Raw genomic sequence first — 16,777 nt, forward strand, 5'->3', positions numbered from 1 at the left:
ACTAACATGCACCAGTCTGGGTGACTAATACTTCCTGGAAAATAAAGATAGATCAACACATAATTAAGCTCTGGCTCAACTATAATTGTTGTCTTGGAAACGGTTTTGGGGATAAATATGGTTGTGCTAATGAAACTTTTCATGATTTCCAACGATCCGATTTATTAATTAGGCCAGACCATCTTACTACCTTAATGCTACCCATTTTGGAATATTCAAAGGGTTAAAACAAAAAAAAAGTTCCTATGAGGACATCGAAAAGGAGGAAAGGGGGATAAATCTTAAATTCATTATTTACCAGCTCTCATAAGGATTCTAGTTAAATGAGTAGGTTAAACGTGCTTTTTGGCACTTTTGTGGGTTTCAAACATCCTTCCTACCTCATTAAGCAGAGAGCAGAGAGTTGTATACACAGCATTTTGAACTAATGATTCCTAGCGTTAATTCTCTGAACTCCCTCTCTGGAGGATTTAAAATTGGACGAACGCAAGAGAAACAAGCGAAACCAAAATCCTAACTAGCCAGGGTTTTCTAGTTCTAGCTTTCAGTAAAGAGGAGTTTTGTAGGAAGTTCTGCTCAAAGCGTAGCCCGAAGGGCAGCCTGCCGGCTCTGGAGGGTTTAGTGGAGGCCGAGCGTGAACCCTGGGGGCGAGAGCGCATCCTGGTCTGAGATCACACCCACTCGGGGTGTGCGTGAGTGAGTGCGCGGTGCCCGCGCGCGTGTGTACGTGTGGGGAGGTGTGTGCCAAAGGGGTGGGGTGAGGGGCGGTGAGGAGGGCGCTAGGTGAAGCGCGAGGAGCGGGAGCGGGAGGTCGCGCGCTCCGGCCTCTCCCCCAGGGGCCGCGGCGGCTGGCTCGCGCTCCGGCTGCCCCTCCTGGTGCGCGCCGCGGCGGCGCCACAGGCCCCTCGACCCTTTGACCACCACCCTCCGGCCGCCCGGCCCCCAGCGGGGACCGGCGATGGCGCGGGACTGACGGCCTCCTCCCTCCGGACCCTTCTGTCCCTCCAGGGGCTCCCGGGGGCCGCGGCGCCGCCCCGACCTGCATGTGGGGCGGGCGCGCCGGCGGCCAGAGCGAGCGGCCCTCGGCGCCCCCGAGGCGGTGCCCGGCCGCGCGGGAGAACCAGGAGGACGAGGAGGAGGAGGAGGAGCAGCGGGCCGGGCCGGGCTCCCCGCGCGCCGCCGCCCGGGAGCACGGGCTCCCCTGAGGGAGCTCGGGGCGTCCCAGCCCCGGAGGAGGGACCCGGAAGCAGAAGCGGAGCCGCGAGTCGAGCCGAGCCGCTGCCCCCGCTGCCCGCCGGCGCCGGGTGGGGGTCCCGGCGGCTGGATGGGCGGCGGCGGCTTCGGCCGCGGGCGGCTATGGGCGAGGAGCAGAGCACGGTGAGCGGCAGCGGCGGGCCCCTGGAGGCGCGGACCCCCCCTGGCGGCGCCACGGGCCACCCCGAGCCCCCGAGGCCGCCGGGGGACAGCACCGGGGCGCCCGGGCCGCGCGCCTCCTCCGCCGAGCCGAGCGGCGACAGCTGCGGAAGCGACTCGGGCTGCGCGGACACGAGCGTCCCGGAGCCCGCGAGAAGCCGGGGGGCCCCGAGCTGGAAGAAGAACCAGGCACCGGCGCAGCCCGCAGGACTGGCCTACACCGGGCCCCTCAACCCCCAGGCTTTGCAACAGCAGCTGGCAAAGGAGGAGGAGGAAGCGAGGGACCGAAGCGAGAGAGGGGATGAACAGCAGGAGGCGCCCCCCGGCGAGCAGCCGGAGCCCCGGACCCGCGTCGGGGCCCCAGACGGACTGGTCCTGGACGTGCTGGGCCAGCGGCGCCCGCCCCCCGCCAAGAGACAAGTCTTCTGCTCCGTGTTCTGCGTGGAGAACGACCTGCCCGAGGTCCCCTCGGCGGAGCGGCTCTCGCTGCCCGCGTCGCCACCCCGGGCTCCGCCGGTGACCAACCCTCCCAGCACCCCCTCCTCCTTCCCCAGCCCCCGGCTGTCGCTCCCAGCGGACACCCTGTCCCCCGACGGCGGCAGCATCGAGCTGGAGTTCTACCTGGCGCCCGAGCCGTTCTCCGTGCCCAGCCTGCTGGGAGCTCCACCCTACTCTGGCCTGGGTGGGGTCGGGGATCCCTATGCGCCCCTCATGGTGCTGATGTGCCGGGTGTGCCTGGAAGACAAGCCCATCAAGCCCTTGCCCTGCTGCAAGAAGGCCGTGTGCGAGGAGTGCCTCAAAGTCTACCTGAGCTCCCAGGTAACCTCAGCCCCTCTGTCCCTCCCCTGTCCCCCATTCAGCATTCCAAATCACTGGCCAGGAAGTACAGCTCGCCAGCTCCCTGCTCACAGGAAGAGGTGATGAACACCCTTATGGAGGACCTCTGTCAGTTTCTTACATCTCGGTTGTTGGTTTAAGTGTGTTTGTCTTCGCTGGTTAACTTGACTGGAATTTAACTCTGCTTGAGCTTCGAGCTTTGATTGGCAACCATAGAAGGAACAGGGTACAAGTGAATTGCCTTCTGCTATTTCTTTTATTAGATTGCAGGCAAGGAGCTTGCTCAAAGAGGAGGGCAATGAGAGTGCCTCAGAGGCCTGGTATCCCAGAAACTAACAAATAGTGGGCAGAAAATAAATATGTATTGAGTTGGTGGAGAGAAGAGTTGCAATGAATGATACCGAATTTGAAATTTTGCTCCATTTAGATAATCCAGAAAAAGTGTTACTAATTTATTTATTCCTTGGCCCTGGTCCGCTTTTCAGTTTCCTTTTTCTCAGTTAAGTTGAAGTACTTTTTCTCACTGAAGTTTTATGCCAGCAGAGTGCTTTATTTCTGAGAGGGAACAAAACAGAAAGAGCGAAACAAAGCAAAGCAAGGCTAAGAGGCTTAACAAAACAAGTGCTGGTGAAACTTTCCTCCTCAGCTCCTTATTTGAAAACTTGTTTTTTTTCTTGGAAAGTTTAAGAGTGCAGTAGACCGGCTTTCCTTCCCTGGTGGTGAATGCGTCCTTCCCGCAGTTTTCAGTCTGTTATGTTTCTGCCAGTGTTTTGCACAATCCGGAATGCCCTTTGATCCCATGTCTGATTGTCCGACGCCTATTCATCTTTCAAAACTCTGGCTGTTCAGGTGCCAACTTTTCCGTGAAGCCTTACCTCACCCTCCAGGCCACTGCTTGTATACTTTCAAAATACTTCTGCATGTCTTGCATGCGCTGAGGTTGTTCCATATGTGTCTGTTTGTCCGGCTAGACTGTATGGACAGGGTTTTATAGCCCCTGTGTCTGGTAGTTTCATGTTGGTATCCTTTCCCATAATAGTGTTGAATAACATTGGCTGAAGCGAACTGAAGAGGATTTCACATGGTGCAGTTGCTCTGTGTATTGTGGCTAATCCATGCTTGTGTCTAGACTGAAAGTGTGTAACCTGCTCAACGGCAAACGCAAAGGGGAATTTAGACAGAATGGAATGTTACACAAACAGTGACTTGGCCAAGATGGCTGAGATTATCCAAACGCCTGTGAGAGACTATGATGTCTCTTTCATGCGTTATCGGCAGACAGATGCTTGAAAAAGGAGGAAAGCCTGCTGCCCATCGTGTCAGTTTCTACAACATCACTGTCAAACAGCCCAACAGATACCGGTGCCATCCATGTGCAAAGCCCTGTGGTGGGATTCAGACATTCCCAAGGTATGGGCCCTGCTCCAAGGAAGTCCCCTGGTGTGTATACAAGATGTGTACACAAGAACAATGCAAGGTAGCATATAATAAGATGTAAGCGGAGTAACAATATCATGTAGCACTTCCTCTTAAGGGCTGGATACAGATGCAGTGGGTTTAGAAGTTCAAGGGAGCTGGTCATTATAGGTTGGGGTACTCTGCAGTTTGATTCCTTTAAGGTGGGCCCTTTCCCCAAAGCAAAATTTTTTTTGCCACCATAAGTTAGTTTTAGGAAGTCAGTGTTTTGATCTCCAGTGGAGAAAGAGAAGGAATGGGGGTGGGGAGTGGAGGGTGGCAAGGTGAGTGAAGAATCATTGCCATGCACAACTGGGAAAAGCTCCTCTGAAGGAACGTAGTATCTGAAGGTTGTCGGCAGTATTTAGGATCGTATGTATGTTCCTGACCTTCTTCTGAAGTATTTGGCAGAATTTCAATAAAGAAAAAATACACTTTATTTGAAATAATAAACAACAACAAAAAGATGAATCATGCAGGCCAGGCATGCTTCCACTTCAGGGCTTTGTGTGTGTTGTTCCTTGAGCCTGGACTATCCCTCTGGAGTCCCCCCCACCCCCCATTCCCTTGCTTACTCCTTCCCCTTCTCCCTCTCAGGTCTGTATGCAGATGTCACCTGTGTGACCTTCACTGACCACCTGTTTGGTGGTCACCCAAAGTTGAGCCTCACCCCCCACTCTAGATCTCCTTTCCAGCTATTTATTTTCTCCCTAGTGATAAAAATATTCTGCCTTGTACTTATGCAGTTGATTTCCATGAAGACAGGAGTTTTCACATGATTTATTCCCTACTGTGGCTTTAGCACCTAGAATGTTGTCTGACACATACAGATGCTCAACTAATTAGTTATTGAGTTTATGAAGAGCTGAGCGACAAAGAGAGGATGAAACTGCCCCCAGAAACCACGGCTAGAAGGAGGTGATCTGCTTGAGCACTGAATTCTACTCTGAGATTCTCGATGTTTAAGACAAAAGACAAAGACTTAAAGTAGACAAAAATAATAGCTTTGCTAAGTTTGTTATTAAACTTAGAATTAAAGAGTTTTTAAACAAACTTTCAGCTTATACAAAAATGGCATTTCTTTCACTTGGATAAAACTAGGCCTGTGGTTATAATTCTGGTCTGTGTTAATGATTAGGTCCCTTCTACTTAGAGTCTGTGTTTCCACATCACTTAACCTCTCTGTGTCTTAATTTCCTCATCAATGAAATGGGATTGCAGACCATGATCTGTAATGACACACCAATTCTAAAGCAAAACAAAATCAAACTGCAGGCCTAGTTTGACAACAAATCAACTGTTTTGTTGCATTACTGAACCAGGTCAAAGGGCATGGAGAGTGCCCTCTTTCTCATTTTATAAGGCATTTTGGTTTTGACAGAAGTAAATCTGTCAAGCTTGAACGTGCAAGACTCTTTTAAGACCTTTTAAAGTAAAATGATATATTTGAAATAAAAAGTTATTAGTGACTTTTTCATCTTTTGGATCTGTGCCAAATAGTTAGTGTATTATTTAACATCATTTAAGAAAACAAAGCAGAGTCCCTGTTAAGCATTTTATGCAGACATTAAAAATGCATACTAAATGTGAGTTGGAATATTGCCTGGTTAAATTAATATTCTTCTAAAAGGAGATGCTGAGTTCTTTCAAAGAAGGTACAAAGTTGGAAGACAGGAATGCAGGTTTTTAGATCATAAATCTTATTTCCATTAGTGCCGTGGACTGAATATGTGGCAAAGGCTGATAGATATAGGTGTCTTCATTATTTCAGTGCAGACATAGCAGGGTGGTGACTTAAATACTTCCATACTGTGTTTTAAAAATGATAGTTTTAGGTTTTCAAAACATAATTCTTCTTCAGTTATCACTGTGACTGGGGCTGTTGGAGAATCCTTCTTAGTGGAATGACTTTACTGGCCGATAGGTACCATCCAGTTTCCAGTTGCCATGGTGAAGGACTGAACTGATACATTATCATCTTTGGCACTTACATAGGGGAGTTACTTAAAGGCTGTAGAGTACCATGACGGAGATAGTGGGAGTTTAACTGGTTTGTGTTGCCTGGGTACATAAATCTTTGGTACATAAATTTTAGAAGTACGTTTCCTAGCAAGCTGTGTGTGCGCGTATGACCGTGGCTTAGAGCGCACAGTCCCAGGGATGTCTGCAGTCTCCTGCAGGTCACAGGGCCATTCTGAGTACTGACCTCAGCTGGTTTGGCCTTTACCACGTTTTCTAGGAGGAAAGATTGTTGCTTTCCTTGTTTCATAGAATGATATTGCGCTCATTTCAAAAAATCCTCCACAGGTATCTTTCTTTTATGATTTTGCTTTGAGACAGTAAAATCTGTTATGATGTGAAATATTAATATTTAGTCCTTTACGTAAAGAAAGAAGAGAATTGGGCATCCTAAGGGCTTTCTAAAGGTAAGGGCTGTTGCCGCTTTCATCACTCTGCTTCAAAGTGCTCGCGATTGGCAGATGCATGACTTGGAATGTATACACCTGTCAAATGAGTATTAATAGAGACAAGCAACACATTACTTCTGCAGTTTGTGAACAAAACAGCTGCTAGATGGTAATGTCCTAGAATGACTGTCTACCATAGTCACCCTCGAATCAGTGACCTAGGGATGAAAGCTTCTGTATCCTATTATTAAACTCTGAGTCATCCAGACTTTTATGGGTAAAAGTGTAACCTACTTTTTCCCTTTAAACCTTAAAACAACCTGGGTAGTTTTAGAATCTGTCCTGTTCAATATGGAGTTTGCATGCAGCCGTCTTCACACAGGTGATTTACAGATCCTATCATGCCAGGTGTGATTTTGGTAGTCTTAAAAATGTGAAGAATAAAAGAGACTGAACTCTGTTAAATCACTCTGGGAATTTGAAAAGTGAGAATTCAGGCATATGTAAGCTTTTTTTGTGTGTACAGAATGAGTGTGTGTGTGTGTGTGTGTGTGTGTGTGTGTGTGTGTGTGTATGTGTATTGGGGGGCTGTGGTAACATTTGCTTTTATACCTTCCTGACTCATGCACTTACTTATTTTCCTCTTCTGACTCTTTAATGATATCTCGTTTAATAATTTCTTCATTTCTCTTTAATAATTTCTTTTTTCTCTTACTTTTCAAAATTTGATTTTAAGCAGCACTTTATTTCTACAGAGGAATCAATCCCCTATCAGGGGCTCATCTCTGGGCCAGCAGGACCTGGTCCAGGCACTGCCTGAGTGTCTTCCTTCCCGTCGCTTCCAGCATCTGGAGATGACGACGCCACGTGGAGAAACCCTGCATTGTGCTCCATTGCCTACAAGATCGCAAATAACATGACTAGTACTACTTACCTCATGCGTCAACTGAAACCTTTACAGTGGTGATTTTTTCTTTTTTCTCCTAGAGTAGATAGAGCTCAGCGTTTACACTTGAAGGCTCTTCCTTACTCCTCATATGAGAGACGGCAAAAGGAGAACGTTAGGACTTCAGCTCCCAGCTTTTCATTAAGAGTTTGTGATGGGGTTGTAGACAGATACTTGAGTCATAATTTCCTATAATTAACTTTTTCATTTGTTAATATACCATTTACGCATTTAACAAACATTTATTGAGTACCTGTGTGGCAAGGACCATGAGATAATCTTTAAATGTATTAAGTGCCCCCAAGGAGCCATCTTAGAGACTAGTTGGCAGTGTTTCTTCCAAGCTTTGTCTTCCAAGCATAAGTAAGCTTTTCTTTAAGTTCTCAGACAGCTGTGGGTCTCCCCTCTTCTGCTTCCTTTCTGGGAGGATTTTCTTAAGCCGATTCTGGAATACCAGTTAACCTTTTAGTAAGCATATTACTATTTCTCCTATTATGTTTATTTCAAAGTAATAAATCCACTCATTACTTTTTTCTTAATAAACATATTTCTCAGAGTTCTTTGTAATTGTGATAAATAGAATATTAGTTAATACTTTGCTTCTTTTAAAATATTTATTACCTTTGCTTAAAAGAAAACATAATTTTGCTGTTTGTTTTGGATCATTCATGACAATGTGGCAAATCTTGAAAGTTATGATACTTTCAGAGAATTGGTTTTTTTGGTTTAAATTCAGTGTCAGAAGGGTTTTATGTGATAAACGAAATGAACCTTCCCAAATCAAGTTCTGTCTTAAAACAAAAATTCAGTGTCTGCAGGACAATAAATTCCTAGAATAATATTCTCTTTCAGTGTTATCAGTACTATTTGCCCTATCAATTTTGGGTAATTACACTTGAGTTTCCACAAATAATAACAACCATTAATTGAACATCTATATTCCAAGCATTTTTACACGTTTCATTATTTAATTTTAATTCCCTTACATATTAAATACTTATTACATGTGAAACGCTGTTGGAGGTGTTGGGGATACAGAGAACAGTAACAGATAAAGCCCCTTACTCCATGGAGTTTATATACTAGGCTGGGGAGAGGTTGATAATAAAATAAGTAAATTATTTAGTATATTAGGAGATAATAAGGGCTATAGAGAAAGAAAAACAAGGGACGGGTGATAAGAAATATTGGGGAGGAGGTTTTTCTTTATATATTTATAGTGTTTTTAGGAGTTGTCAGGGAGGGTTTATTTTACAAGGTGACTTTTGAGCAGAGATCTTTCTGACGGCCGTGAGAGAGCAAACCATGAGGATATCTTAGGGAACAGCAAGTATAAAGTTCCAGAGACAGGAGCATACTTGGGGGGGTTCCAGGAATGGCAAAAAGATCCATGCGGCTGAAGCATAGGGAATGAGGTGGTGAGCGATAAGAAGAAACCAGCAGGAAGAGTGGGAAAAGCTGATCGGAAAGGGCTTTAAGGCCATAGAGAATTTGCGTTTCCTCTGAATGAGATCGGAAGCTGTAAGATGATTTTAAGCTAATCAGATATGACTTTACCTTTATGAGAAAGTACTCTGGCTCTCTGTGGACAATATACTATGGGAGTCAAGAATGGAAGTAAAAAGACCAGTTAGAAGACGATGGCAGTAAGCCAGAGGGGAGGTGTGACAGTTCAGACTAGGGTGATAGAGGTGAATATGGTTTGCACTGGTGGAATTTTGAATATATTGTGACAATAGAGCTGGCAGAATGTGCTGATGATTGGGTGTGGGATGAGAGAAAAAAGAGTCCAGGATGACTCAGGTTTTGAGCCCAAGCAATTAGAAGAATGGGTTTGTCATTTAATAAGGTGAGGAATACTAATACTGTAGGAGGACTAGTTTTAAGGAGAATCAGGAGTTCATGCTAAGTTTGAAAAGGTATTTAGACATTCATGAAAGGATGTTGAATAGGCAGCTGGTGTGTGGCATTCAGCAGAGCGATCTTAACAGAAGATGTAAATTTGAATATTTTTGACATATAGGTGATATTTAAAGCCATGAGACCAGATGAGGTCACCTGGGGCATGATAGTTGATAGGGAAGGATTGAGGACTGAGTCTGGGCCTACCAGTGTTTGCTGATATATAAAGTCTGGGATGTATGAAAGAACCAGCAAAAAGTCTGAAAGGGAGAGGGCCAGATAGGCAAGAAGAAAACCAAGGCAGAGTAGTTACCCAAAGGCCAAACAAAGGTGATGTTTTAAAAAGGAAAGAGTAATCATTTTTGTCTAATGCTTCCGATAGTTTCAGCAGGATAAAGATTAAAATTGACCACTGGATTTCCCAACAAGGAGATTATTTGTAAGTGTGAACAGTGCTGTTTTCATTGGCACTGGTGGGGTTGGCTTTCTGATTAGAATGGGTTCAAGAAAACAGGAACAGCTCAATTTCTGTACTATAGGTAGCAGAATGTTATGTGAGGAAACTCAAGGTTAGAGAGATTAAATAACTCGCCCTAAATCACACAGCTAGGAAATGGCAAAGGTGGGATTTCAATTCAGGATTTGGCTCTAAAACCCAAGGTCTTTTTACAGTCTTTGCATTTATTATCTTATTTATAGGTTAAATATATATTTATTTCATTTTTCTTTTAAGTTTATATCCATATTGTACAGAATCACAAGTCTTCCAGTCCAAGAAGAAACTTAATTACATGTTTTGAGGAAGTGGAAGTCTCTTGCCCAGATTTAGATCCAGAGGAAGATTTCTACCAAAGTCAGCCTCATCGTCGTGTACGAAAATCAAGAGGAGTGTAGAGGAGCTATGATTTGACTTACTATTAAGTTTTAATGGCAGAAAACGGGACGTTTTCTTCCTGATTCTCTTGGCCATTCCTTTTGTTTCCGTTTGAGCTTTTTCTTATGTTACCATCTCTTAATGTTGGTGTCTACATGGTCCTATATTAAACCCTCTCTCTCCTCTCCTCACACTGTGTACTAGTAGTGGGGTCATGTCGTCCACTCCCATGGTTTTAGGTAACACCTATATGCTCTTGACTTCCAAATCTTTGTCTCTAGCCTGGATGACTCTTCTCACCTGCAGTACCAGGTAGCTGTTTGTCTCCTCGACATTGCCACCTGCATGTACTACCCACAGCCACCTTAAACCTCTTGGGATGAAATCTCCCTTTCCTCCTCTTCCTTCCCACACCCCTAAAGCTTTGCCCTTCCTTTGGGCTTCCGTGTTTCCATCAGTTATACCCAGGCCAGAAACTTGGGCATCGTCCCTGAATTCTTCCTCTCCCTCACCCCCCAGATCTAACTAATCACCTAGTTCTTTCAGTTCTACCTCCTGAAATTATTTTTATATTTTCTCAACTCTACTTTTCTTCATTTCTACTGGCATTTGCTGAGGCCTCCACCATTTCTCTCCTGGATTCCAGCCACAGCTTCCTGCTTGGTCCTAGTGCTCCAATCTTGACCATTTCCAGTCTGTCCTTCACACTACAGTCAGCATTGTCTTATAAAATGCACGACTGGTCTTAGCGTTCCCCTTCTTTGCCTTTCAGTCTGCTGTTGCTTGTAGAATAGAATCTAAACATGATTTACATGTGCCTGAGTGATCTAACTCCTGTTTACCACTCTTAACTTTGTTTCTCATCAAGTGCCCCCCTAAGCCTTTAGCCATATTAAACTTCTTTTTGTTCCTTGAGCACTCTATGACTCTCTTAATTATGATCCTTTAGTTTAGTGACATTAGGTTCTGTCTTGGGGGGGGGGGGCTACTTTTTTTCCCACACTCCCCCAACCTCTGTTTGCCTCTTTCACACTGATTCATTCTTCTAGTCTTAGCTTAGACATTTCTTCCTTTGAGAATTCTTCTTGACCCCCTATATCTGGATTAAGCGTCCTTTCTATATTCTGTGACAACGCTTTGACTCACTATAAGATTCTTCTCATTTCACTATATTTAAATCACCTGTTTCCTGCTCTATGCTCCCATTAGACTGTAAAGCTTGATGCATGCAGAAATCTTATTCATTTTTTTGGATTGATTTCTTAGCTCTTGGCATATTGTACACATGAAATGAGTATTTGTGTAGTGGACTTACGTAGTCTATAAATAATTAATAAATCAGATGCTAGTTGTCAATATACAGAGTATGAGAATAGATAGCCAAGGTGGTATTTAAAATGAAAATCTCAACATTTCATTATCTTGCTTAAACACCTACAAGACCTTCCCATTGCACAAAAAGATTCCAGTTCATAACACTGATGATGAGGTTTGGCCTCTGCTCTCTTCAGTCTCTTTGTCCCTCCAGCTCTATATCAGACGTGTATCAGGCGTGTAGCCTTCTCTCTGTTAATTTTCCTCTTCTTTCAGATGTCAGCCATCCTTGAGTCTCCAGACTGAATCATTCCTGCCGTTTATGCTTTTAGAGTCCTTTTTACTCTGCAGCCATTGTATCTTTATCCCCTTTTGTAATGATATGTTTGTGTGATTATTTGATGTTTGATTAATTATCTCCCCTTCCCCACTATTATTTGAGCTGCTTTTATAACTAGCATTTAGCATGAAGCCCAGAATGGAATAGGTGCTCAATAAGTATTTGTTAAAAGACTGAGTGAATGATTGACTGTAAATTATAGTAAGTTTAGGTTGGTAGGAAAAATAAGGTAGGATTTTGAAGCTGAATTTTTGATATTTTATTTCACAATAGATTTAAATTTTTAATGCAACAGAATGCTATGGCCTGAGTCTTTATCCTGGCATCCCACCTATCACTGAAATGCTTCTTTAATTATAAAACCTATTCTGGTTACTATGTCTTCTGCTTAACAAATTCCTCCGGAACCTGGGAACTTAAGACAACCATTTTTTTTTTTTTTTTGATCATGGCATGTGGGTCAGGAATTTGGGAAGGGCTCAGCTGGTCAGTTCACACTTGGGGCTTCTCATGCAGTTGTAGTCAGATGTCAGCTTGCTCACTTGGCTGTCAGCTGATGCTGGCTGGCCTTTGTCAGGATACTCAGCTGCAGCTGTGTACAGAAGTGCCTACATGTGGCCTTGACAGCAAGATAGTCTCAGGGAAGTGGGCTTCTTACATGGAGGCTGGCTTCCTCTGGGGCAAGAGTCTCAAGTAAGCCAAGTGGAAGCTGCGTGATCTTTTCTGTCTTAACTTTGGAAGTCACTCAGCATCACCTGGGCAAAGCAGTCATAGGCTGCCTAGATTCAAGGGGAAGAGACTTAGACCTCAACTTTTTTTGTGAACATGTAAAAGAATTTGGGGCCATATTTTTAATCCACCAACACTACTTCAGACAAAAATCAGGAATGTTGTGAATTTAGGTAGTAAAGGTTTTGAGCCTGAATTTTAATTTGTTTTTTTTTTAAAATTTCATGTCTTTTCAATCATTTAATTATATATTTCCTATTCATATCACTATATTGATTTTCTACTTTGGTGTTGTGGGGTTTTTTTATGCTTTATCCTTGAATAATTTAACAATAAAGCTTCATTTAGTTTTAAGTAAAGCTTACATAAAAGTTGTTCCCTTTTAAAATTAAATATTTTAGATAATTCCATTGTAACTGAAATATCTTGAGATCAGGGTCAGCTTCTAATTATTAACACCACTTAAAATTATTCTACATAATGTAATTTCCATTATATCAAAACTTTAGCTTCATTAGAGGTTAAAATATTATTTGAAAAGATTGAATACCTTGCTGAATAAAGAGAGTTGATGTAACAGATAGTTTTTGTAGTCCAGGGATATTCTATACAGAAATTATATTGTATTTAATGATACCTAAGAATTAACCACCCTAGTTAACCTTTGTTAAATTGACCCACTGTTGGTTTTTTATTGTTTATGATATTCCAATTTGGCTGATTTTATCATTTGATTAGCGTCCTCTCAAATAGGTAAGCCTTGCGTTTCCAGAACCAAATGTGTTGTGCTCAGAAATCTCTTCCTTGTTGAGGATATGTGCACCCTGAAACAAAGGAGGTGTATTGCTTTTATGATGGGTCTTTTTCTTTTCCCCCAGCTGAGGTAACTAAATTCTGTGCTTATGCATTCATGTGAATGACTGATCCCGTTTTAAATCTTTCTAAGCTGTTTGCCTCAATGATATTCTCTACTGTAAGATTCAGAGGCTAATTATAGGCTACCTAGCAAATTACTTCCCTTTTTGTGGTGTTGATTCTTGCCTTATTTCCTCACTTGATTATTGGACATATTCAGTGTTCCTGAATCTCCAAGATGTAAGAGGCAAGTTAGATCACCGCAGCTTTTTCCTCTGGTTGCTTAACAATTTAAAACAGCAGGTAAAATAAAACAATTGATCATAGTGTTTCACTAGTGTTTTGTTTCCTTTGATAATGCCATTTTTCCCAATGTTTACAGTTTAGTTTATTATTAGTTTAAGTCTAAGTAGAGCTGTTGGGTCAAATCAGAAATGACTTGGATATGGCTAGATCTTAGTGTACCATGTTTGTATGAGCATATGACCTCGGTAGGGAAAGTGAGTTTCTTTCATTAGTTCCGTAGAAAGTAGGGGGGTTTTTATTCTTCTGCTAGAGATGCCCTTGGTGGGAAATGATAGGTGCAATCCCAAGAGTTCTAATTTAATCCTGCTTTTAACTAGTCTTACTATTAACTTTAGTGTTTTTTTTTCTTATATTACCATTTTTCCTCCTCAAGATTGTTTGTTTGTGAAAGAAACATTTTGAAAATAATAGGCTCCTAAAAGTAAAAGAAATACTCTGTGTGTTCAGTGTGCTGGTGCTTTACGTTAAAACTCTGTGTGTGTGTGTGTGTGTGTGTGTGTGTGTGTGTGTGTGAGTGAACATCTCAAGTTTATTTGTGTGTTACAAGAAGATTATTTGCTGATCTTGATTTGTAAAAATCTGAGTATAGTCATTCAGGTAAATTCATGTATTTCAGGTTTAGTTTGAATCAACCTAAAATAGATGTCCATTGAGCTTACCTTTTTTCTGTTGTTAGTTTTTAATATGTCACTTTGTGAGTCACTGAGGGCTTCACCCTTAGGATAAAGGGAGAGTTTAGAGGAATGCTTGAAAAGAAAATATTTGAAACAATAGTAATTCTTTTCCCAAGAGTTTGCTTCCTTTTTTTTTTTTTTTTTTTTTTAGGTTTTAGGATTTCTGAAAAATACTGTTTGTCCAGATATACTTTTCTCTTTAAAAATCACTACAAACTTACAAAATTTGGAAATAGAATTTTCAATCTTGCTTGAAAATTACGCAAATGAATTGCTTCAGAGAGTTTTGACCCACTTGTTTAAAAAATAGCACTTTATGATCAGCTGCAAGAATAGTTGATTGACATTAGGGAAGATGTACATCTACTAGCTGAATTTCATCAACAATCTTTGAATACTTGGTAGATGAGATGTAAAAATAAGTATAATGATTTAGTAAGCCCAGGCAACAGGGTTTTTTTGTTTTGTTTTGTTTTGTTTTGCCTCTCTTGTGTCTATGTGTGGTGCTTTTTCAAGCAATATATCAAAATAAATTGAACATAGACCTTAGAGACTCAGTGTCACTAAATGCTGAACAAAGATTTTTAAAAATAAGAAAGCTGGTTCTAACACATTGCTTTCACAATTATTATTCATTCTATTAGTGATGATAAGATGTTTTGTATCATTAATACAATAAGATTCAGATGTTAAAAAAATCACTGCAACTTTTGGATTCTTTTGGCTTGTTATAGTCTAGATGGATTGGACAAAACCTTGTTGGTTTGCTCAGGGGTCAAGGTAAAGCAGGAGGTCTCATCACAGGCTGGTTAAGGACACTGATCTGGGACCATAACCCTACCCTTAACCCTGCACAGTCACATATAAAGTGTATGCTTCTGCTCATAAGACTGTAGCTGAGACAAGATGGAAGGATTACTATTAATCATCTCATCACCACTTCTGGAAAAACACATGACCAAAAAAGTTCTACTAGATAATTAGTGAGTTGCAGAGACCTTTATATAGAGAAATCTTTTCAAGTGGACAAGACTTTCCTTTCTTTCACTGTAGTCACACTGTAGAAGATCTGTTCTCTAGTACTCAGTAGGTTTAAGGGAATCAAAGGGGAGGGGGAACTAGAGCATTCTTATTCTCTTAAAAACATTTACAGAGCACAAAATATTTGTTTAGAGCTATGCTGATCACTATAAGAGACAGTGTAGTCTATGATCCATCCTCAGCGAGTTTAGAAATTCAATAGGTGAAAAGTAAGCTGTCCAGCAAATATTAGGGAAAGTTTATAATTACATTGTGTGATGCTGATTGTTGACTTAAGTGGCTCTGGGAAGAGAAAGCTGTGTTTATCGGAGTAGAAAAAGCTGGAACTTGGCTAGTATCTAAAAAGTGGTTGTTGATGTACAGGGGGAGTAGGAGAAGGGAGTTAGGGGTGGGGCGTGTCTCCAAGTGAGGTGGGGTGAGCAAGCACACATACACACTCAAAATTACATTTGTGGGGCTTCCCTGGTGGTGCAGTGGTTGAGAGTCCGTCTGCCGATGCAGGGGACACGGGTTCGTGCCCTGGTCCGGGAAGATCCCACATGCCGCGGAGCGGCTAAGCCCGTGAGCCATGGCCACTGAGCCTGCACATCTGGAGCCTGTGCTCCGCAACCGGAGAGGCCACAACGGTGAGAGGCCCGCGTACCGCAAAAAGAAAAAAAAAAAATTACATTTGTGGAAATAGAGAGGGAGGGCGTGCAAGTCACCATGGCTAGAGAGAGGGGCTGGGAAGGACAGTATGCAAATACAGGTAAAGAGGTGAGAGCTGAATGGTGAGCAGGAGTCTGTGGAACAGAGGCCTCAGTACAGAGCAGAGCACCACAGGCAGCTGGACAGAGCATCACTCTGCAAAGCTAGACCCACGGGTGTGCTGTGTCTCAAGAACAGGGAACGGAGGGAGCCTGGTCGGAGATGGCTTATTGAGGGAGATGTGGGTCAGATCACGTACAGCTGTGATGCCCCTCTGTGGAATTGGTACTTTATTCCAACTGTAATAATAAGCCATTGGAAAATTTAGTAGAGCTGTCAAATGATAATTAATGCTCCGAAAAGAGCCTGGCTTCAGTGTGGAGAATAAACTGTGTTTGAGGGGTGAGGTGGCAGGAAGAGAAGCAGGGAAAAGGGTTAGGAGGCGTCTGCAGCAGTCCAGGGCAGAGATGACAGTGGTCTGCGCTAGTGTGGAAATGGTTCTGTCTCCTGTCCTATCACTTATTGGGCTTTTGGTTTTAAAAGGTGCAGGGAGTGCTTTACCTTTGGTCTAGCAGAATGTCCTGCCAGTTCTTGCAGCCTTTAATGTTCAGAGGTCCACGTTGTATAACTCTGGACCAGCTGCCGTCTTTATCTTTCAAGCAGTGTATGATCAACCTCTGTTCAGCTTGATTCCCTCTTGCATTTTGTCTGTCTGCAATGGGTTTGTTTGTTTGGTTTTAATTGTTTGGTTCCAGAGACACCATGTAGAAAATCACTGACCGAAAAATATGAAAACATCTTTTGAATAGGTGTCCATAGTTGTTATTTTACTGATTGTCAGAATCAATTTATCAAAGAAGTTGAGCTATTTTCTGCTACCTACTTTTTTGCAATTTGCCGTTCTTAGTCTTTCCTCATTTTATGCTCAACAGTTTGCTTATGTCATTACTTAAAACAAATAGGAACTCCCACCCTCCCCTTCTCACAGATGGCGAA

At 42.8% G+C, this 16,777-nt stretch overlaps 1 protein-coding gene across 3 annotated transcripts in view; it reads left to right on the plus strand.

Annotated features, from left to right (window-relative positions):
* The first annotated feature begins 769 nt into the window (after positions 1-769).
* RNF217 (ring finger protein 217) overlaps positions 770-16,777 on the plus strand; it is a 127,034-nt gene continuing 111,026 nt past the window's right edge. The window contains exon 1 of one of the 3 annotated variants that reach the window (XM_073789559.1): positions 770-2,232. In XM_073789559.1, coding sequence (XP_073645660.1) covers positions 1,357-2,232 — 876 coding nt within the window. In that variant the 5' untranslated portion in view covers positions 770-1,356. The remainder of the gene's footprint in view (positions 2,233-16,777) is intronic. The other 2 variants (XM_019951871.3, XM_019951870.3) reach the window with 2 other exon arrangements.

Source organism: Tursiops truncatus, chromosome 12 (assembly GCF_011762595.2).
Source record: "Tursiops truncatus isolate mTurTru1 chromosome 12, mTurTru1.mat.Y, whole genome shotgun sequence".
Taxonomy (NCBI): Eukaryota; Metazoa; Chordata; class Mammalia; order Artiodactyla; family Delphinidae; genus Tursiops; species Tursiops truncatus.